General features: G+C 53.1%; 1 protein-coding gene across 1 annotated transcript in view; it reads right to left on the bottom strand.

Annotated features, from left to right (window-relative positions):
- Positions 1-216: 216 nt before the first annotated feature.
- The window catches only part of fstl4 (follistatin-like 4), a 63436-nt gene continuing 41429 nt past the window's right edge, over positions 217-22223 (bottom strand). Inside the window, exons 8-17 of the mRNA XM_084683484.1 lie at positions 21645-21811; positions 18091-18211; positions 16984-17145; positions 14166-14300; positions 13902-13928; positions 13220-13338; positions 12418-12567; positions 7861-7968; positions 3607-3716; positions 217-3364 (exon numbers count right to left, since the gene is read on the bottom strand). Of these exons, the coding sequence (XP_084539610.1) occupies positions 2659-3364; positions 3607-3716; positions 7861-7968; positions 12418-12567; positions 13220-13338; positions 13902-13928; positions 14166-14300; positions 16984-17145; positions 18091-18211; positions 21645-21811 (1805 nt within the window). The 3' untranslated portion in view covers positions 217-2658. The remainder of the gene's footprint in view (positions 3365-3606; positions 3717-7860; positions 7969-12417; positions 12568-13219; positions 13339-13901; positions 13929-14165; positions 14301-16983; positions 17146-18090; positions 18212-21644; positions 21812-22223) is intronic.

Here is a 22223-nt window from a genome sequence, read left to right as displayed (position 1 = left end):
AAAAACCTGAACGGACACAGCTACAAGCCTTTATCGGTTACCGAGGTAACTAAAACCTTTAAATAACCGCAAAACTTTTACTTTGACACAGGGCCTGTGGGGGGGGGGGGGTTGAAAGAGACTTGTCAAATACTTTTAATTGCTGATCTGAAAACTATTTAATTAAAATATATCTGTCAAATATCTGATCCAATATAATACCTAGAGACAGTTCAATCAGAGTGAGATGAAGCAAAGCAGTTTATATATGATCCGTATAGACAACCCCCTTCAACCAATAAGGACTGTCAATCATATTTGTTCATTTAAAAGTTATACACAGGCCAATACAGGACTTGATAAATAACATTGATTGTACAGAATATGAAATAGGTTGTCGACAGGTTTCGAGGGATGGGAGACTGGTCAACGTTATCTTAAATGAATTATTATCATATCATATCTTCTTACCTCGCTCCACCCTCGTGTTCAGGAATGCATGTGCCATGAGTGGGACAAAGTCTTTAACCAGGAAGGAGATTTCATGACGAAAACAGAAGCGTTTTGTGACTTGAAATTCGATGAAGTTGACAGTGCGCAGGCTCTGGAGTGTTATTATTGGATGTTACGCTTCACGCCAAGGTACAAGTCAGGCATGGTGGATGTTAATGCATGTATGTACATCAGCTATGATGGGTGGGATGCAACAGGTCAACAGGAACACTGAAAAACGAGTTTGATGCCAATGCTTCTGGCAAAAGCAGATTGTTGTGTCGGGTGAGAATTATCCCTGAATCTTTTTATGTTTTGAGTGATGTAGTGTGACGCCACTGCTTCTAGTCACTAGATTATTTTTTTCTTCTATTTCTTTTTGTTCTTCTTTCTTTTATTACAAAACAAATTTTCCTCATAAACCAGAACACACAAAATGCATAAATAAAACTGTACAGTTTCTTGTCTGTATGTGTTCTAAGCAAGAACAATGTTATCTACAACAGTGTCTCTAATGTCTATAACACCAACAGCTTCAGGGTGGCGGCCATTTTAGGAATGGTGGCCATTTTATGAACAGGTAAATCATGGATACAGCGCATGTAACAAAAGGAAGTGAAGTGACAGTCAGGGAGCGGAAATGTGACAATTTCACAGGTATATATACTGTAACTGTAGGTGATCTATTCTAAATCCACTTAGTATTGCTAGTTTATGTACCCTTAGTATAGACCTCATATTACATTTTTAAAGATTCCTATGTGTGTAATGTATGCACTTTCCTGCCAAAGCAAATTCCTTGTCTGTGCAAACTTTCATGGAGATTAAAAACTATTCTGATTCTGATCCTGTGTGATATAAAGGTTCTGAAGACAAATTGTGTTGTGAAGGCCCAATTTCCATTGCATACAGCTTGTGTTTTGTTTGCACGTTTACAAGGATACCTTTAAATTTAGGCTGGCTGGTACAATAGTGTCTCAATCAATAGGTTATTCTTGAAATGTAGTTTCAAGTAGGCCTATGTTTCCCATGATGGCTGAACAATTGGTTACAGAATTTGTACAGATCTGTTCCTCCACGGTGAGGCTGATTACATCAGTGTTTTCCTCTGGTCAACAGTGGTTTAGCAGACAACGTCAAGTATTTGATTTAGTCAGTGGATCCGCAGGTTTTCGAGACAAATTGGGTTAGAGGCAGCGCAAAACCCCATCACAATCCCCAAGCACGAACTTTAGATGAGATAACCCTGGAGGTACTAGTCTAAATCTGTTGTGAATTTGTCGGCGAGTTGTTTTAAAGTTTAGCATTGAGCTACACTCGAGGCCAGGATACGTAACGTAGTGAGCAGATTAGCACAGCATTCAAGAGTTTCCTTCTTGGTTTGTTACAGCCCGGTACACAAAACCTACAGCTACGGCATTTTCTGTCACGACGCCTAAAAACAGCCTGAGGCCAGGCAGAAGTGGATGTCGTAGATACAGTGTTACAGGGGAAAATCATACCTTGTGAAGAATCTGTACAATTACATCCTCAGTTGGTGTGCTAATCTAGTACAACATCGAAAGTCCGCTACGACCGCGCTGAAATGTGGGTTCTTAAGACTGACAGAATGAAAACGAAGGAAGTTGACCGGTTTGAGATGAAAACCTCCAAGAGAAGCCGATAGCGCGAACGATGAAAAACTTGATTTTAGGGATTGTGATTCGGACAAACATAGCGACGAACAAACGACTGGTGGAGTCACTTAGTGAACAACAAGCATCTTGAAAAGGGGGGGGGAGGGGAGAAGCGTTTTAGTCTAAAAAAGTGAGCTTTGTGCATAGTTTATTTTTCAAAATGTCATTGTTTGTCATTCTGATGTTCCGTTGCAGTGACAGGAAGGAGGAAGTGTAACTCCTCCACACAGGAAGTGCACGCAGATCACTGTTGCACTGAATGTTCCAGACACAACCACCTCCAGCAAGAATACACTGTAGCTTTGTCTTCATTTTTTTCTCCTTTTTTTATGACTAATTTTGTCTCTCTCTGTGTGTGTGTGTGTACATTTGTTACAATTACCGAGACGGTCTCATCTTCTCTCTCAGTCCCAGGGTCCAGTCCACAGTTTACAGTCCCACCACACACAACACATGTAGTGTTTTGGCCTGATCTTCTCCCCCTCCTCCTCCTCCCCCGTTCGTCTCCCCCTCATACCTCCCCCACCCAGACCACGGTGTTCCCCCCGGTCACGTCGGACACCTCGCAGTGAGGTGTCCTCCTCTGACCGTCCAGGACGAACAGAGACTCGGTCGACGGCGTCACCAGGAACTGTCCGAACAGCCCGCTGGAGACCACCGCCCTGTTGGGGGCCCCCCAGGGCCAGGCCTGGGGCCCTAGGGGCTCCTTGAGGCTCCGCAGCACCTCAGAGCGGCCCGAGGACAGGTCGGAGAAGAGGAGGTTTGTCCCGGAGGTGGAAGACGCCACAAGCAGGTACTGGTTGGCCTCCGTGAAGGAGGGCTGGAACACCAGGTCGGACACAGGGACGGGGCTGGCGGCCAGCTCCAGAGCCAGGCTGAGCTCCCCCTGGAACGACACCGTCTGGACTCTGACCTTGGACCTGCGCAGGTCCGGGGTCACCACGTAGCGGCCGTCCGGGGAGACGAAGGCCCGCCCCGAGATGTTGAGGTTGGGGCCAATCACTGCGTCCGTCACGCTGTCGATGAGCAGCTGGGGCGGGGCTAAGGAGCCCACCCTGGCCTGGCATTGGACGAAGTAGATGCCACTCAGGTGTGTGTAGGCCATGCTTATGGGGATGCAGCTGTAGTTCTTCAGGCTGATGGTCTTCACGCGGTGGAACGTCTCCAAGTCGATCTTGTGGACCGCTGGCTCGGACTTGAGGAACACAAAACCAAACCTGAGGAGAAGGAGAGAGAGGAGAGGAGAGAGAAGGAGAGAGAGGAGAAGAGAGAGAGGAGGAGGAGAGGAGAGGAGGAGGAGAGGAGTAGAGGAGAGAGATGAGGGTTTATGTCAGTGAGTGTGTGTGTGTGTGTGTACATGAGTGTGATAGCTTGCTTGTCTCTGTGTGTGTGTGAGTCCAGGTGTGTGTGTGAGTGTGATGCAGGGGCGCGGGCCGTGCGAGGCGAGTGTGTGGCCTACCTCACGTGTGTGATGATGAGGTTGGTGGGGGGGATGAAGATGTCGTCCACCCTCTGGAAGGGGGCTCTGACGCAGCGGTGTGTCTCCCCCGTGCTGGCCTGGGTGATCACCTGACACAGGTCACGCACACACAGTCAGGGTTAGAGGTCACAGGTCAGAGAGTCAGGATTAGACAGTTAACAGTGGTAGAACGTTAGTCAGCACAGACTAAACTAAACCAGTACGGCCTAGCTCAGCCTGTTTCACCAGGGATGGGAGAAATTGTATCTTGTATTTCTAGATGACATACTGCATATCAACTATATCCGTAAATAACACTGTATATAGATAATAAGCCGGCTTCTGCTGTGACATCTGTGCCTGTGTACAACCCTTCCCCCAGGGCAGTTTCTACTGGGAGAACACAGCCTCATCTCTCATAGAAACACACACTATCGCGTCTCCCTATCAGCTGCGAGAGAGCGCCAGGAGAACAGCTGCTTCCTGCAGGCGTCCGGCTCGTCTCCCAGATACACATCTACCAGATCCGGCAGTATTTACAGCTCGGCCTGGTCCCCGAGACACGGGCCCTTAGTCCTGCCTCTGATAAGCTATCCCCTGTTATTCTGGGATCGTTGCGTCGGGGGTTGCCGTGGAGACAACAAGACCCCTCCCCCTCTCTCCCTCCCCCTCCGGCCACAGCAGGCCTGAGGCATCCGACAGCGAGGCCAGGAGGAAAACGCTGCGTTCTCCCCCTCCCCCCCCCGGAGCCACCGCTTGGAGCCCGGGCCACGCCCGTCCGCTCGCACGTCCCCGCCGGGGAGGACAGGAAGTCGGGGTGGGAGTGCCGAACTCAGCCAATGGGGCGAAGGGGCGCGACTCTGAGCGGACCCCCTGCTCAGGAGGGGAACTCGTCAACAGTAGAAGAACTCTGGGAGGGCCCAAGCTCAACGCTCTGAATTCAGATTCTGCTGAAACAGCGACCCGCTGAGAGAGAGGGAGGGAGGGGAGGAGAGAGAGAAGGAGAAAGAGAGAGAGCGAAGGAGGGAGGGGAGGAGAGAGAAGGAGAAAGAGAGAGAGCAAAGGAGGGAGGGGAGGAGAGAGAGAAGGAGAAAGAGAGAGAGCGAAGGAGGGAGGGGAGGAGAGACAGAAGGAGAAAGAGAGAGAGCGAAGGAGGGAGGGGAGGAGAGAGAGAAGGAGAAAGAGAGAGAGCGAAGGAGGGAGGGGAGGAGAGAGAGAGAAGGAGAAAGAGAGAGAGCAAAGGAGGGAGGGGAGGAGAGAGAGAAGGAGAAAGAGAGAGAGCAAAGGAGGGAGGGGAGGAGAGAGAGAAGGAGAAAGAGAGAGAGCGAAGGAGGGAGGGGAGGAGAGAGAGAAAGAGAAAGAGAGAGAGCGAAGGAGGGAGGGGAGGAGAGACAGAAGGAGAAAGAGAGAGCGAAGGAGGGAGGCAGGACATGGAGGAAGAGAGGTAGAGAGAGACAGAGATGGACAGAACGAGGGAGAGGTAAAAAGAGAAGGAGGAGCAGAGATTGAGAGCCAGGGAGGGTGAGAAAGGAAGAGAGAGAAAAACAGAGAACGACAGAGCCAGGAACAGAGAGAGAGAGACTCCTTGTTTGAGGAACCCTGGTAAACACTGACAAGGGCGGTGAGGCAGGGAGGATTTGTTTAAGAAGCTGAACAGGACGTTAAACTCATCAGGACTCTGCATGGAGCGCTTCCTCCTGCCTGTACGCCACCAGCCTGCCCCAGCAGGGGGCGGTGCGCCAGCGCACCTCAGAAGAAGACAAGTCTCACTGTGGCTTTCCTCGCCTTCCTCTGCAGTGTAGAATCCCCCTCCACCACCCCCCACTCCAGCACCTGTCTGCGCTCGATAAACAGATACCCCCCCCCCCCCCCCCAAGTCTTGCCTTGGGCGGAGCGATGAGAGGCCTTGATTAAAAAGGTCATGATTTCAGTTTTCTCATGACTATGAGCAGAGAGGTAATGAGCTTTCTTGGAACATCACTAATGTATAATTATGGAATCTCACTAATGTGTAATCATGTAATATCACTCATGTGCAATTATGTAATATCACTCGAGTATAATTTGTCTGAAACGTTTCACTGGGCCCAAGAGGCTGTCCCAACCTTACACCAACAGGTCACATCCCTCCCTCCTCCTTCCCTCATCCCTCCTTTCATCCCTCCTCTCATCCTTCCTATCTCCATCTCTCCCTCATCCCTCCCATCTTCATCCCTCCTATCCTTCATCTCTCCTCCCTTCCTTCATCCTCACATCTGACATTCCCTGAGACAGGAGGGCTTGAGGATCCACATCTGTCAAGATATGATGCACGGTGCGATATGAAAACATGACGTCAAACATGACGTCAAATAAACTGCTATTCTAATGTTGTGTTGCATTGTCCCTGTTGCAGCTTGTTGACTGAGGTGGCGTGGTGTTGTGGAGGGTGAAGAGAGTCTGTTCACCAGTCAGGGGTTTCAGGTCATTGCAACATCTCATCCCTGCGTGTGAGCCACACTGCTGTGATCACCCCATCGCTCCCCTGTGTGTGCGTGTGTGTTCCTGTGTGAGTGTGTGTGTGTGTGTTCCTGTGTGAGTGTGTGTTCCTGTGTGTGTGTGTGTGTGTTCCTGTGTGTTCCTGTGTGAGTGTGTGTTCCTGTGTGTGTGTGTGTGTTCCTGTGTGAGTGTGTGTTCCTGTGTGAGTGTGTGTTCCTGTGTGAGTGTGTGTTCCTGTGTGTGTGTGTGTTCCTGTGTGAGTGTGTGTTCCTGTGTGTGTGTGTGTGTGTTCCTGTGTGAGTGTGTGTTCCTGTGTGAGTGTGTGTTCCTGTGTGTGTGTGTGTGTTCCTTTGTGAGTGTGTGTTCCTGTATGAGTGTGTGTTCCTGTGTGTGTGTGTGTGTTCCTGTGTGTTCCTGTGTGAGTGTGTGTGTTCCTGTGTGTGTGTGTGTGTTCCCGTGTGTGTGTGTGTTCCTGTGTGTGTGTGTGTGTTCCTGTGTGAGTGTGTGTTCCTGTATGAGTGTGTGTTCCTGTGTGTGTGTGTGTGTGTGTTCCTGTGTTCCTGTGTGAGTGTGTGTGTTCCTGTGTGTTCCTGTGTGTTCCCGTGTGTGTGTTTCTGTGTGTCTGTGTGTGTGCGTGCATGTTGTGTTCCTGTGAGTGTATAAAGCTTTTGACAAGAGCGGGGGGGGGGGGGGGAAGCTAATGCATTCAATATTCCCTCTTCACTCCTTTCTCTCTCCATCTTTTTATTCCTCCCTCTATCTTTCCCTTCTCCCCTCTTATCTCAATACTCTTCTTTTCTCTTCACTCTCCCTCCCTCCCTCTCACCACTCTCCTTCCATTTCTCCGACCTAATGAATTGACAATCGCCCCAGGTTGTTTGATTAGGGATATGGAGCTATTAAAAAGCTGCTTATTTGATGTGTCCCTCTGTGTGTGTGTGAGTCTGTGGGTGTATGAGAGAGCAGGGATGTGGCCCCCGGCCCCAGGCCCCTGACTGTCTGTCTGTCCTCAGGTCAGCTACCTGCCGAGCAGACGATAATGACATTATCAAGTCATTTATCTGAGGCCTCACACACCCAGCGGCAGAGTCGTGGCCAGGCCCACGATTGCATTCTGGAGTGATTCATGCCCCGTTTGGTAATTATTCATGATCATCGAACCACTTCCACCCCTTCCCCCCCCCCCTCCCCCCTCTCCTTGCACTCCTTCCCCCTGAAAGAAGAGGATGAAACAGCCTTAACAGAGAGCCTCCGTGTTTGATTTTGAGGGCTTCTGGACGAAGCGGCAGGATTAACACAGTGCCATTAGAGAGGGTTCCAACAGTCTGAAAAATGATTTCAATGAGCTGAAAAATCATTTAGTCTCGGAAAGAGCCGCCTTTCTGTCTCTCTCTTTTTCTTTTCTTTATTCTTTCTTTCTTCACTGTCCTCTATTCCAAGCCTAAACAGTGGGCTACTTACACACACACACACACACACACACACAGACACACACACACGCTACAATGGGATTCCTCTGGGACTATAAACATGTTGTGAGTCCGTGGCTGCTTGTCAGCTTGTCTCATGGTGCCTCCTTCAATAAACACCACGATAACCATCTCTCAGGAATACACACACACACACACACACACCTCGCAGCACCTGTAATCATCTCATGTGTGCAGTCCCCTACACCCCCTGCCCTGAGAGAATCACACACACACACACACTCAAACGTGCACACACACAGACACAAGAACACATATGTATACACACACACACACGCTCCATCACCTGCAGGGTGGGGTGGGTTTTCTGCATGTTGCCCCAGCTCAGCACCCAGACCTGGTCATGTGACTTGTCATAAAGCAGCTTCACTGGTACTGGATCAGTCTCCACAGCCTGGGAGGGGGGGGGGGGATGGAGAGAGAGGAGAAGGATGGAGAGAGAGGGGTTTGAGAGAGAATAGAGGCATGGAAGAAGGGAGGGAGGGATGGATGGAGATAGTGGGATGGAGAGGAGGAGAGGTGGAGAGAGTGGGATGGAGACACAGAGAGAGTGACTCAGTGTTCGACCCAGGGTGTGGAGCATTGTCAACAATGAACAAAAACACAATCAATTATCTGCTCTCTTGAACCGGTGCCCCCCCTCCCTTCACGCCCACACCCACCCCTCCCCACCCGCCCTCCTCCCTCCCCCTCACCCCTCCCCACCCGCCCTCCTCCCTTCCCCTCCCCTCACCCCTCCCCACCCGCCCTCCTCCCTTCCCCTCCCCTCACCCCTCCCCACCCGCCCTCCTCCCTTCCCCTCCCCTCACCCCTCCCCACCCGCCCTCCTCCCTTCCCCTCCCCTCACCCCTCTCCACCCTGTAGAGAGAGACAGGAGAGACCAGAACTCAGTAGGAGGCTTCTCCTTCCTCCACTGGTCAGCCAGCAGTCCACAGCCCTCAGATGAGAGGGATGGAGGGATGGAGGGAAGGGGGGAGGGAGGGATGGAGGGATGGAGGGAGGGAGGGTTGGAAAGGTGCTGAACCACCTGTCATTCACCAGCCAGGGCTGTCCAGGGTCAGTGAACCCATTAATGGCTTGAGCAACCGATCTCTGGTGTCACTGGTGTCAACGATCTCTCTCTCTCTTCCCTCTCTTCCCCTCCTTCTCTCTATCCCTCTGTCTCTTCTTTCTCTCCCTCCCTATCTCCCTCTACACACACTAGTCATGGACTCTATTGCTCTCTCCTTCCCTTTTTCTTTCATCCATCAATCCTTCCCTCCCTTTATCCCTCCTGAAGCTGGAGCCCACACTCTCCACCCCTCCTTCCTCCTCTGTTCATCCCTCCTTCATCTTTGCCCGCCTCTCTGCCTCATTCTCTGAGGCTGTGTCTGTCACCCTACCATCCTCCCTCCTCCCTCCCCCCTCCTACCTGCACCACCCTCCCTCCCCCTCCTATCTGCACCACCCTCCCTCCCTCTCCTACCTGCACCACCCTCCCTTCCTCCCACTCCTACCTGCACCACCCTCCCTCCCCCTCCTACCTGCACCACCCTCCCTCCCCCCTCCTACCTGCACCACCCTCCCTCCCCCTCCTACCTGCACCACCCTCCCTCCCCCTCCTACCTGCACCACCCTCCCTCCCTCTCCTACCTGCACCACCCTCCCTCCCCCCTCCTACCTGCACCACCCTCCCTCCCCCCTCCTACCTGCACCACCCTCCCTCCCACTCCTACCTGCACCTCCCTCCCTCCCCCCTCCTACCTGCACTACCCTCCCTCCCTCCCTCTCCTACCTGCACTACCCTCCCTCCCTCCCTCTCCTACCTGCACCACCCTCCCTCCCCCTCCTACCTGCACCTCCCTCCCTCCCCCTCCTACCTGCACCTCCCTCCCTCCCCCTCCTACCTGCACCACCCTCCCTCCCCCTCCTACCTGCACCACCCTCCCTCCCCCTCCTACCTGCACCTCCCTCCCTCCCCTCTCCTACCTGCACCTCCCTCCCTCCCCCCTCCTACCTGCACCTCCCTCCCTCCCCCTCCTACCTGCACCACCCTCCCTCCCTCTCCTACCTGCACCACCCTCCCTCCCCCTCCTACCTGCACCTCCCTCCCTCCCCTCTCCTACCTGCACCACCCTCCCTCCCCCTCCTACCTGCACCACCCTCCCTCCCCCTCCTACCTGCACCTCCCTCCCTCCCTCTCCTACCTGCACCACCCCCTCCCTCCCCCTCCTACCTGCACCTCCCTCCCTCCCCTCTCCTCACCTGCACCACCCTCCCTCCCCCTCCTACCTGCACCTCCCTCCCTCCCCTCTCCTACCTGCACCACCCTCCCTCCCCCTCCTACCTGCACCACCCTCCCTCCCCCTCCTACCTGCACCTCCCTCCCTCCCTCTCCTACCTGCACCACCCTCCCTCCCCCTCCTACCTGCACCTCCCTCCCTCCCCTCTCCTACCTGCACCTCCCTCCCTCCCCCCTCCTACCTGCACCACCCTCCCTCCCCCCTCCTACCTGCACTGCCCCCTCCCTCCCTCTCCTACCTCGCACTACCCTCCCTCCCTCCCTCTCCTACCTGCACCACCCTCCCTCCCCCTCCTACCTGCACCTCCCTCCCTCCCCCTCCTACCTGCACCTCCCTCCCTCCCCCTCCTACCTGCACCACCCTCCCTCCCCCTCCTACCTGCACCACCCTCCCTCCCCCTTGCTACCTGCACCTCCCTCCCTCCCCTCCTGGTACCTGCACCTCCCTCCCTCCCCCCTCCTACCTGCACCTCCCTCCCTCCCCCTCCTACCTGCACCTCCCTCCCTCCCCCTCCTACCTGCACCTCCCTCCCTCCCCCTCCTACCTGCACCTCCCTCCCTCCCCCTCCTACCTGCACCACCCTCCCTCCCCCTCCTACCTGCACCTCCCTCCCTCCCCCTCCTACCTGCACCTCCCTCCCTCCCCTCCTACCTGCACCTCCCCTCCCTCCCCCTCCTACCTGCACCTCCCTCCCTCCCCCTCCTACCTGCACCTCCCTCCCTCCCCCTCCTACCTGCACCACCCTCCCTCCCCTCTCCTACCTGCACCTCCCTCCCTCCCCCTCCGCCACCTGCACCTCCCTCCCTCCCCCTCCTCCCTACCTGCACCTCCCTCCCCCTCCTACCTGCACCTCCCTCCCTCCCCCTCCTACCTGCACCACCCTCCCTCCCCTCTCCTACCTGCACCTCCCTCCCTCCCCCTCCTACCTGCACCTCCCTCCCTCCCCCTGAGTACCTGCACCTCCCTCCCTCCCCCCTCCTACCTGCACCACCTCTCTCTCTCTCCCCCCTCCTACCTGCACTACCCTCCCTCCCTCCCTCTCCTACCTGCACTACCCTCCCTCCCTCCCTCCCTCTCCTACCTGCACCACCCTCCCTCCCCCTCCTACCTGCACCTCCCTCCCTCCCCCTCCTACCTGCACCTCCCTCCCTCCCCCTCCTACCTGCACCACCCTCCCTCCCCCTCCTACCTGCACCACCCTCCCTCCCCCTCCTACCTGCACCTCCCTCCCTCCCCTCTCCTACCTGCACCTCCCTCCCTCCCCCCTCCTACCTGCACCTCCTCCCTCCCCCTCCTACCTGCACCTCCCTCCCTCCCCCTCCTACCTGCACCTCCCTCCCTCCCAGGTCCTACCTGCACCTCCCTCCCTCCCCCTCCTACCTGCACCACCCATCCCTCCCCCTCCTACCTGCACCTCCCTCCCTCCCCCTCCTACCTGCACCTCCCTCCCTCCCCCTCCTACCTGCACCTCCCTCCCTCCCCTCCTACCTGCACCTCCCTCCCTCCCCCTCCTACCTGCACCTCCCTCCCTCCCCCTCCTACCTGCACCACCCTCCCTCCCCTCTCCTACCTGCACCTCCCTCCCTCCCCCTCCTACCTGCACCTCCCTCCCTCCCCCTCCTACCTGCACCTCCCTCCCTCCCCCTCCTACCTGCACCTCCCTCCCTCCCCCTCCTACCTGCACCTCCCTCCCTCCCCTCTCCTACCTGCACCTCCCTCCCTCCCCCTCCTACCTGCACCTCCCTCCCTCCCCCTCCTACCTGCACCTCCCTCCCTCCCCCTCCTACCTGCACCTCCCTCCCTCCCCCTCCTACCTGCACCTCCCTCCCTCCCCCTCCTACCTGCACCACCCTCCCTCCCCCTCCTACCTGCACCTCCCTCCCTCCCCCTCCTACCTGCACCTCCCTCCCTCCCCCTCCTACCTGCACCTCCCTCCCTCCCCTCTCCTACCTGCACCACCCTCCCTCCCCCTCCTACCTGCACCACCCTCCCTCCCCCTCCTACCTGCACCTCCCTCCCTCCCTCTCCTACCTGCACCACCCTCCCTCCCCCTCCTACCTGCACCTCCCTCCCTCCCCCTCTCCTACCTGCACCACCCTCCCTCCCCCTCCTACCTGCACCTCCCTCCCTCCCCTCTCCTACCTGCACCACCCTCCCTCCCCCTCCTACCTGCACCTCCCTCCCTCCCCTCTCCTACCTGCACCACCCTCCCTCCCCCTCCTACCTGCACCTCCCTCCCTCCCCCTCCTACCTGCACCACCCTCCCTCCCTCTCCTACCTGCACCTCCCTCCCTCCCCCTCCTACCTGCACCTCCCTCCCTCCCCCTCCTACCTGCACCACCCTCCCTCCCTCTCCTACCTGCACCTCCCACCCTCCCTCCCCCTCCTACCTGCACCTCCCTCCCTCCCCCTCCTACCTGCACCTCCCTCCCTCCCCCTCCTACCTGCACCTCCCACCCTCCCTCCCCCTCCTACCTGCACCTCCCACCCTCCCTCCCCCTCCTACCTGCACCACCCTCCCTCCCCCCTCCTACCTGCACCTCCCTTCCTCCCCCTCCTACCTGCACCACCCTCTGGTTCTGGGTGTCGATGAGCAGCAGGCGGTGGTGGAGGGGCTGGGTCACGTAGACGTAGCGGTCCCTCACACTGACCGCAGACGACCACACGCAGCGCTGGGCCTGCACGCCCTCGCTCTTAGGACACATCTCCTCCTGGGGGGGGGGGGGGGGGCAGGGGGGCAGGGGGGCGGGAGGGGGTCGTATGGAGAACAAAACAACCTGTAACTTTCATTTTTGCATATCATGCAGAAACAAATACACTGATCCTTAATATAATACACTAAGCTGAAGTCGATAATTCTAAAACAGTGCCTCCCTCCCTCCCTCCCTCCCTCCCCCCCTTCTTCCCTCCCTGCAGTAGTGAAACTGCTGTTCGCAGCATCTACCAGCAGTCATGTGCCTCATTGAGTTTGTATCGATCCATAATACAATTACAGCAACCTGTAAAAGTGAGATCAGTCAGAGAAACCAGCAGCTAGCACCATCAGAAGTCCATTGTTACAGGAGAGGCTTGTTCAGCACTGCATTATGGAGCAGGGGGGTGAGGTCTGGGTGAGGGGTGGGGGGGTACTGCTAAAGTGTGACACCCACTGATCAGTAATGGGATTAATACTCCTGTTCTACGTGTTGACAATAACCTGCCTTCCTCCGTTTACAGAACGGCAGTAGACGCAGGTGTTTGAATAAGGAACGCTTTATAGATTAAGGGTTTAAATCAAGGCTTTTTGTAGATGCTGAACATACACAAACAAACACACACACACACACACACACCGTCCTCCAGAGTGTATTCTGGCAGACTTACATAGCTAGCTACGACCCTCTCGGTTCTCTTGATGCGTCGGCGGATCTCACACTCACTGGGCTGCAGAACAGTGATGCCCTCGTCGGAGAACACGTAGAACATGTTCCCCACGCTCAGCCCTGAGAATCCGGAGAACACAGAACATACCGGCAAAACTTTACACACACACACGATGGAAAAGACTGAAAAATCAGACGCCCAAGCGGAGCCGCCGGGTAGTCTGAGCGACTCGGAGAAGCCTTGTTAGCCCGCGACTCAGCAAGCTAGCTCAACGGCTGACGGCGGCCTGTTAATAAAATGTCTGCTTCTCTAAGAAGTAGATCAGGATCCAGACTGCACGCATGCACACACACACACAAGCTGAGTAGAGACAGAAGATGAGTGTTTATGTGGACCTCGGACCTGTGTACGTAAACAACATCTGGTAATTAGACAACATCGGTTCTGGATGGACATTTAGGAAGGCGTGACTGTAGTAAAGCTGTCAGGTAAAAAAGAAACACGCACACGCACGCACACGCACACACAGGCAGTGATAAGGAGGCTGTTGACAGGGTGAATCAATGCAAGCTGTAGAGCAAGATAACATTCCAGCTCTCTGACAGCACACGTGTCTGTGTTGAATACTGTCTCAGAGACACTGCAAGGGCCCCTCTATTCACCGCCCAGAACACACTCTTACCTTCCTCTCGCCAAAGAATATTTGCAACTGCAGAGAGAGACAGAGCGAGACAGACAGAGAGACAGACAGACAGAGAAAGAGACAGAGAGAGACAGAGAGTCAGACACAGAGAGTATGAGTAAAGTTTCTAGCATACTGATTCAAAATGTTAAACCTCAACAGTTGTAAAAGTTCTAAACATCCTTGGAACCAATACAACCGCGCATGATAATAATAACAAAAAATATATATATACAACGGTTCGAGACCCCCCTGCAGACGTACGTGTCTTCCGGGCGGAGTCCTCCACAAACAGCGAGGAGATGTCCTCGTCAACGCCCACATCGTTCTTGGCGATGCACGTGTAGGCGCCCGTATCCTCATACCTCACACTGCTAATATGGAGCTCACTGCCATTGGCTAGGGAGGGAGGGAGGGAGGGAGGGAGGGAGGGAGGGAGGGAGGGAGGGAGGGAGGGAGGGAGGGAGGGAGGGAGGGAGGGAGGGAGGGAGGGAGGGAGGGAGGGAGGGAGGGAGGGAGGGAGGGAGGGACAGCGAGAGGGAGGAGTGAGGGAGGGACAGCGAGGGAGGGCGAGCGGGAGGGAGGGATGAAAAGAGGGGGTGAAAATAGGAGAGGTAAATGAAGAGGAGAGGACGAACGGGAAGGAAATTGTCAGGAGAGAGGAAAATAAATAAATAAAAAGAATGGTGCATGTTCTTCATATTCTGTGATGCGCATTTCCCTCAGGAATCGAAAAGCGCCCAGAGCAATCGGTGAACTCATCTTTTCTAAACTGACTTCTGCATCTGTCCTTCAGATATCAAAACTTTCTGCAAACTCAGAACTCGAAAGAGAAATCCTGTCTTAGTGAAAGGGTTAAGGGTGAAGTTAAAACAAATCCATGCCTTCAGACTCAGAGCACACTTCAGAGAGTTGGCGAACAGCTCAAACTGCTTGCCTAGCCTAGCCATACCTGTCGTTCAACCTTCCTCGCCTAGCCTAGCCTAGCCTAGCCATACCTGTCGTTCAACCTTCCTCGCCTAGCCTAGCCTAGCCTAGCCATACCTGTAGTTCAACCTTTCTTGCCTAGCCTAGCCTAGCCTAGCCATACCTGTCGTTCAACCTTTCTCGCCTAGCCTAGCCTAGCCTAGCCATACCTGTCGTTCAACCTTTCTCGCCTAGCCTAGCCTAGCCTAGCCATACCTGTCGTTCAACCTTTCTCGCCTAGCCTAGCCTAGCCTTGCCATACCTGTAGTTCAACCTTTCTTGCCTAGCCTAGCCTAGCCTAGCCATACCTAGTTCAACCTTTCTCGCCTAGCCTAGTCTAGCCTAGCCTTTGTGCTCTAGGCCCCGTCCCCTCACCTGGCCCTCACATCGCGCCCGCCTTGATCACAACAGACTGACGATCTTCACAACACAGCGGGACCGGTGCTGCATCGGCGTCGGTTCCAGCTTTCACACACCGCGTCGAAGATCATGTGTCAACGCCTCTCTCATCTCATCTCGCCCTCCTCCCTCGCCCTCTCCCCTGCAGTCGTGTTTGATCCATCTCTCTTGATCTGACACAGTGGATCTCCGTGTGAACACCGGCGAGGGAGTCGGTGAAACGCTTTTACAACCCAGACAGGGCAGAGATGGAGGGGTGGCTGGAACTCAGACTACTCTGCCTAACACCAACAATTCTCTCTGTATTGTATGGTAGCCTACCCAGAAGTGTACAGCATTTCTGCTCAATTTCATCAAAGTAGCCTGTAACAGTTCTGAGGAAATTTGTCATATAATCAAAATTAACTAAATATTTAAGCTATTTACACCTAGTATACATAAACAGATCATTATTCTTGACATGTTTTAGCTGAATAAATGATGTTGGTTACAAATGTATGTATTCATTTGTGTTAAAAGCTTAATTAAAGTGCTCTTTAGGGGAAAGTTAGCTCTGGCATTGTCGAAATGTTTCACATTAGATGCCGCCAACATTCAAATTACCTGGTATCCATAGTTACCGTCTGATCAATTTTAATTTTGCCGAATTAAACACACCCAAGGGACTCCGTTACAAAGCCAGACATCACGAGGGAGACTGGCTTTGGCTCAGCCCACTTGCTACGCTCACTACTCCTCCTCACTCCTCCTCACTCCTCCTCCTCACTACTCCTCCTCACTCCTCCTCACTCCTCCTCCTCACTCCTCCTCCTCCTCACTCCTCCTCCTCCTCACTCCTCCTCACTCCTCCTCACTCCTCCTCACTCCTCCTCCTCACTCCTCCTCACTCCTCCTCACTACTCCTCCTCAGTCCTCCTCACTCCTCACTCCTCCTCACTCCTCCTCCTCACTCCTCCTCACTCCTCCTCACTCCTCCTCCTCACTCCTCCTCACTCCTCCTCCTCACTCCTCCTCCTCACTCCTCCTCACTCCTCCTCACTACTCCTCCTCACTCCTCCTCACTCCTCCTCACTCCTCCTCCTCACTCCTCCTCACTCCTCCTCACTCCTCCTCACTCCTTCTCCTCACTCCTCCTCATTCCTTCTCCTCTCCTTCTCCTCTCTTCCCCTCCTCACTCCTCATCTCCATCACTCCCTCCTCTTTCATTTCTTCTTTTCACTTTTGCTTCCTTTCTGTCCTCCGCTAGCTCTTGTCTCCCTGCGGGGGCCCAGCCCCCCGCCCCTCCATACTGGAGCCCCCCTACGGAGGAGGAACCTGCGGGGGCCCAGCCCCCTCTCTGCTGTCTCCTCCATACTAACTATCTTGACTAGCTAGCCCTCCATACTAATGACTGTCTATTGGATCTCCCATGTATACTAACTAGCTGTACTAGTGAGGAATCCTCCCTAACTAGCTGTACTAGTAGGCTTGCTCCCCCACACACACACCTCCTAAAACACTTGAGTAGATGCGCTAACCTCCCTTGAGCTAATCAAAATAGACTGTCCACAACACGGAGTATATGCGTCAATGTACTCTCTCTCTCTCTCTCTCTCTCTCTCTCTCTCTCTCTTTCTCTCTCTCTTTCTCTCGCCCCCCCCTCCTCTCTCTCTCTCTCTCCCCTGGTCCCCCCCCCCTCCCCCCCCCCCCACACACACACACACAGTGTGTTCCTCACCAATGAGGGAGAGCTGTTTGGAGGCGTGGGGCAGCAGGTCCAGGCCGTTCTTCAGCCAGAGCAGTCTTGGGTTGGGGATGCCGTCAGCGTGGCAGTGCAGGCTGGCAGACACCCCGGGCTCCTGGGCCTGGGTCTCTGGGTACACCAGGATGACCGGGGGGACTGGAGACGCACACACACACACACACACACATAAGAGAGGAGGTAGAGAAATACAGCTAGAGCACACACACACTTCAATTGAAGTTCTCAGATGCAGCTGTATCGTTTTCCAATGAGCCTAATCCCTCCTAGCAAACACAACACAATCACCCCTATTGTACTGCGTTAATTGGAAATAATTTCCGGACCATTCTGTCTGTCTGCATCTGTCTGCGGTGAAACAACAGCCCAGACAGAACGTCTGTGTTCTGAGGCAGGGCCGCACGTGTCCTTTATCCTCTTTCCGTCCTCGTCGTCAAAGAAGAGAGCTGATCCTCATTGGCTCGTGTTTGCATGTGTGTGTGTATTTGTGTATGTTTGCTGTGTGTGTGTGTGTGGGCTCACTTACACCCCCCCCCCTACTCCGCTGTGTCTGTATGGAAGCTGTGTGCATATGTGTGCGAAAAGTATTAAGCCAAATGCTGATGCAGGTTGAAGGAGTGTTTCACACACACACACACACACACACACACACACACACACACACACAGCAGGAATCAGCAGCCAGCTCAGCTTGGAATCAATTCAAGTGTGTGTGTGCAGAAATAATGATGCTTGTGCTTGTTAAGAGGAAGGACTGTGTGCTTATGAAATCCTCTAAAGAAATGGTTTATCCAGGGTGATCAGAGAGGACTGTGAGGTTGTGCGTTCAGTGTGGGGGGATGTGAAACCTGTTCTAGCGTGTGGATGTATATGTTTATGTGTGGCACGTCTGACCAATCAAAGCACGAGACGCCAGGTCCACAACCAAACAGCAGGCTGCGGACTCTCCAATCACACCCACACAGGAATGCATACACAATGCAATCACACACACACAACTCTCTCTCTCTCTCTCTCTCTCTCTCTCTCTTACACACACACAAACACACACACGGTGAGTAGTAAGCAGGAGAGTGTACTGACCATTCACCTGCAGGACATGTGTCTGGTTGAGTTCCTCGTAACCGTAGGCATGGCAACTGTAGATGCCCATGTGAATGGTGGTCACCTTGGTGATGTAGAGAGAGCCGTCATCGCCAAAGTCCTGGTAGGAGGAGGAGAGGAGAGAGGAAGAGGAGAGGAGAGAGGAGGAGAGGAAGAGGAGAGGAGAAAGGTGGGAGGGAGGGAGGGTACACACAGCATTAGGGACTGATGAGACAAGATAGAACATCAATGAATCACAGTGCATCCTGGGAGAGTGAGGCCGCATGGGGGGACACACGCCCCACTCCTCCCGTCCCCCCCTCTCTCTCTGTCTCCCTCGGTTGGTCGGTCTGATAAATAGGAAGGGTTAAAAATACCTCCTACATTAGCTTGATAAATGGAGCCAGTTGTTGTTTTCCAGGAGACGCAACCCACCCGGGGGTTTAACATCGGCTTAGAGGGATTAAGATAGGAGAGAGGGAGAGAGAGGGAGAGAGACAGAGAGAGAGACAGAGAGAGAGGGAGAGGGAGAGAGAGAGAGAGAGAGAGAGAGAGAGAGAGAGAGAGAGAGAGAGAGAGAGAGAGAGAGAGGAGAGAGAGAGAGAGAGAGAGAGAGAGAGAGAGGGAGAGAGGGAGAGAGGGAGAGAAAGGGAGAGAGACAGAAAGAAAGGGAGGGAGAGATGGAGAGAGAGAGAGTGACACAGAGAGAAGAGAGAAAGATGGAGAGAGAAAAAAGAGAGAGAGATGGAGAGAGTGAATGGGAGACAGAGAGACGGAAAGAGAGAGAGCGATGGAGAGAGAGCAACAGGAAACTCTCACAGAGACAATAAAACAATAAAACGTTGATAAATTTCAGAACACGCTCCAGCACAATAACATGATCTGACTTTCAGAGTTATTAAAAGTAATCACTGTGAAAGTTATTAAAATCATCAACTTTAAAGTTATTGGAAGTAAGTTTCAGGTTTATCCGGGACACTCAGCACAGATCTAATCCAAGCTGGTCTCCCACTCCTTCATCATCCAATCTATTCCACTTTTCCTTTGAAGCATTTGACCTTTCATCATTCATCTCATCTTTCTCCCCTGATTAAACACTGTAATAGTCTGGTTTTATATCCGACTGGACTTCAACAGTTCCTCTCAATGAAGACCTAAACGCCTAGACGCCTAAACCTAAAGCAACGTGATGTAAAATCTGTGTTTTTTTCTCTCTCACACTAGCACGCAGTCCTCTCAAACAATGTTGATGAAAGCGTGTAGCGACGGTATCGTTTCTGAAAAGGTAACATCTCTGTAGTTCTATTTCCCTGTGATGGGAAATCAGATTATCATGTTTCTAGTAAAGCCATTCTTTCTCTTTATTTTTTCTCTTCCCCTCCCTCCCTCCTTCCCCTCCTCTCCCAGAGAGCAATCAAATGCAAGTGGAGCGCTCCTGATCTCTTGGAAACACCACGCAATTACTCTGCTGAAAAATACCTACTCAGTATGTAAAACAAAAGTGTGAGAAAGAGAGAGATTGAAAGAGAGAGAGAGAAAAAAGAGAGAGAGAAGGAACAGAGAGTAATATTGCTCCTATAACATTGTGAACAGGAGCAGACAAAGGGGTGTGATTTGGGTGAAGGTAAATGACTACTCAGGCAGCTAAATGGTTTGTCTCCTTGAATGTCGGTTGGGGAGGAATTTCAATTGCAGGGCTAATGTAATATTTGTTCCTTGATTTCAGAACAAGACCATTTTCATCAAAGACAAGACCAGTTTAGTTAGTCCGTCAATCCAACCAGCACAAGATGACATGGAACGTTATGTTACACATAATTTCAGTTTATTCTTTCTTTCTCTTTCTTTCTCACATTCATACAGTTTCTGTGTTTCGCAGTTTGTTTTGTTTGTTTGTCATTTGTCTCTCCCTCTCTCTCTCTCTCTTCCCTCTCACCTCCCCACCCGGATCCTCGTCCCAGTTAACCAGGTCACGAGTCCAGCACTCACTACAAGTTCATCTACCCATCCACAGGTAGAAAACCAGAACCAGCATGCAGGCAGTCTCAGTCCATCAGCCATGCAGGTGAGGTCAACACCAGCTGCTCTCTGGTCAGTCCATCAGCCATGCAGGTGAGGTCAAGACCAGCTGCTCTCTGGTCAGTCCATCAGCCATGCAGGTGAGGTCAACACCAGCTGCTCTCTGGTCAGTCCATCAGCCATGCAGGTGAGGTTAAGACCAACTGCTCTCTGGTCAGTCCATCAGCCATGCAGGTGAGGTCAACACCAGCTGCTCTCTGGTCAGTCCATCAGCCATGCAGGTGAGGTCAACACCAGCTGCTCTCTGGTCAGTCCATCAGCCATGCAGGTGAGGTCAACACCAGCTGCTCTCTGGTCAGTCCATCAGCCATGCAGGTGAGATCAACACCAGCTGCTCTCTGGTCAGTCCATCAGCCATGCAGGTGAGGTCAACACCAACTGCTCTCTGGTCAGTCCATCAGCCATGCAGGTGAGGTCAACACCAGCTGCTCTCTGGTCAGTCCATCAGCCATGCAGGTGAGGTCAACACCAACTGCTCTCTGGTCAATCCATCAGCCATGCAGGTGAGGTCAACACCAGCTGCTCTCTGGTCAGTCCATCAGCCATGCAGGTGAGGTCAACACCAACTGCTCTCTGGTCAATCCATCAGCCATGCAGGTGAGGTCAACACCAGCTGCTCTCTGGTCAGTCCATCAGCCATGCAGGTGAGGTCAACACCAGCTCTCCTGCGCCTATCGATTACCTCCTTTCTTCACCTTCCATCCACAAGCTTGATGAGATCCAAGCATTTGTTTGTGTGCAATTCTTTCTTTCTTTCTCTTTTTTTTCTCTCTCATTCTTTCCTTCCTTCCTTCTCATATCTACAGTACACATCTTGACCGTAGCTTGGGGTCTTTGAGAGCCCCAGGGTGGTCATAACCACATCACTTTCAATTAAAGATGAACACCAGGATAAATAAAACAGGTTATAAAAACAATACTGAAATCCCAGAGAAAAAAACTCTGGTTTTAATTGGAATTTAGAACAACAAGCCTGATAATTAGGTACATTAATTAAGTTCATTTTAACATTAGCATTTCTAATGTGGTTCCTGCTAAAGTATTTTTTCGTCTGTATTGATTAATTGTTTTAAATCAGTGCGAGAATCCCCCCCACTGTGACACGTGTTTCAGAGGATTATCAAATATTAATCAACGGGCCCAATTAAATCTCTTAAAAGCGGAGATTCAAAACGCGCTTCACATCAGAGTTCTCGATGTTGGACACAGCTTTCCTGTTTAACCTTGAAGAGCACCATGGAGTTATCAAAGGAGTAAAAAAATATTTTACAAACTTTTACATCAAAGAGCATTCTACATATGGAGCATTTCGACAGATTATTGAACTCCTGGCTGAACTTAAATTACTAGACATGGCTGTCATGGTACCACTTCCTTGTTTGTGAAACTCTGAAAACCTCGAAGCTCTTGTCGTTGTCGAACTTTTTTTTTTGTAACATTCAGCAGAAACAACAAAACAACAGGAAGTCTCTCACGTTGATGTCCTCCAGGTCCAGGAAGTTGAGGGTGATGCCGTTCTTCTTCCAGATGATTGGTGGACGGAGCGTGCCCTGGATGGCACACGACAGCACCGTGCTTAGACCCACCGTCACCGTGGTTACGCTGACCCTCTGGTCCTCCGCCAAGCTCAGCTGGATGACCTCTGGAGAGGAGGAGAGAAGAGGAGAGGAGGAGAGGAGGAGAGGAGAGGAGGAGAAGAGAGGAGAGGAGGAGAGGAGGAGAATAGAGGAGGAGAGGAGGAGAGGAGGAGAATAGAGGAGGAGAGGAGGAGAGGAGGAGAATAGAGGAGAGGAGAGGAGGAAGGAGGAGAGAACAGGAGAGGAGAGGAGGAGAGGAGGAAGGAGGAGAGAACAGAAAAGAGAAGGTGGAGTGGATAAAAGAGACAAGAAAGAATAAGAGAGTCAGACTGATGAAACTAAAGAGGTTGAAGCAGTCGACGAGAGCCGGGTTGAGGGGGGATGAGGGGGGTGAGAGGAGGGGAGGGGGGGTGAGGGGAGGGGGGGTGAGGGGAGGGGAGGGGGGGAGGACTGCTTCTCCAAATATCATTTCTCTTC

Source organism: Hypomesus nipponensis, chromosome 20 (assembly GCF_054491055.1).
Source record: "Hypomesus nipponensis isolate SF chromosome 20, ASM5449105v1, whole genome shotgun sequence".
Lineage (NCBI taxonomy): Eukaryota > Metazoa > Chordata > Actinopteri > Osmeriformes > Osmeridae > Hypomesus > Hypomesus nipponensis.
Note: the sequence above shows the minus strand (reverse complement) of the source record. Positions and strands in the feature narration are given on the sequence as shown.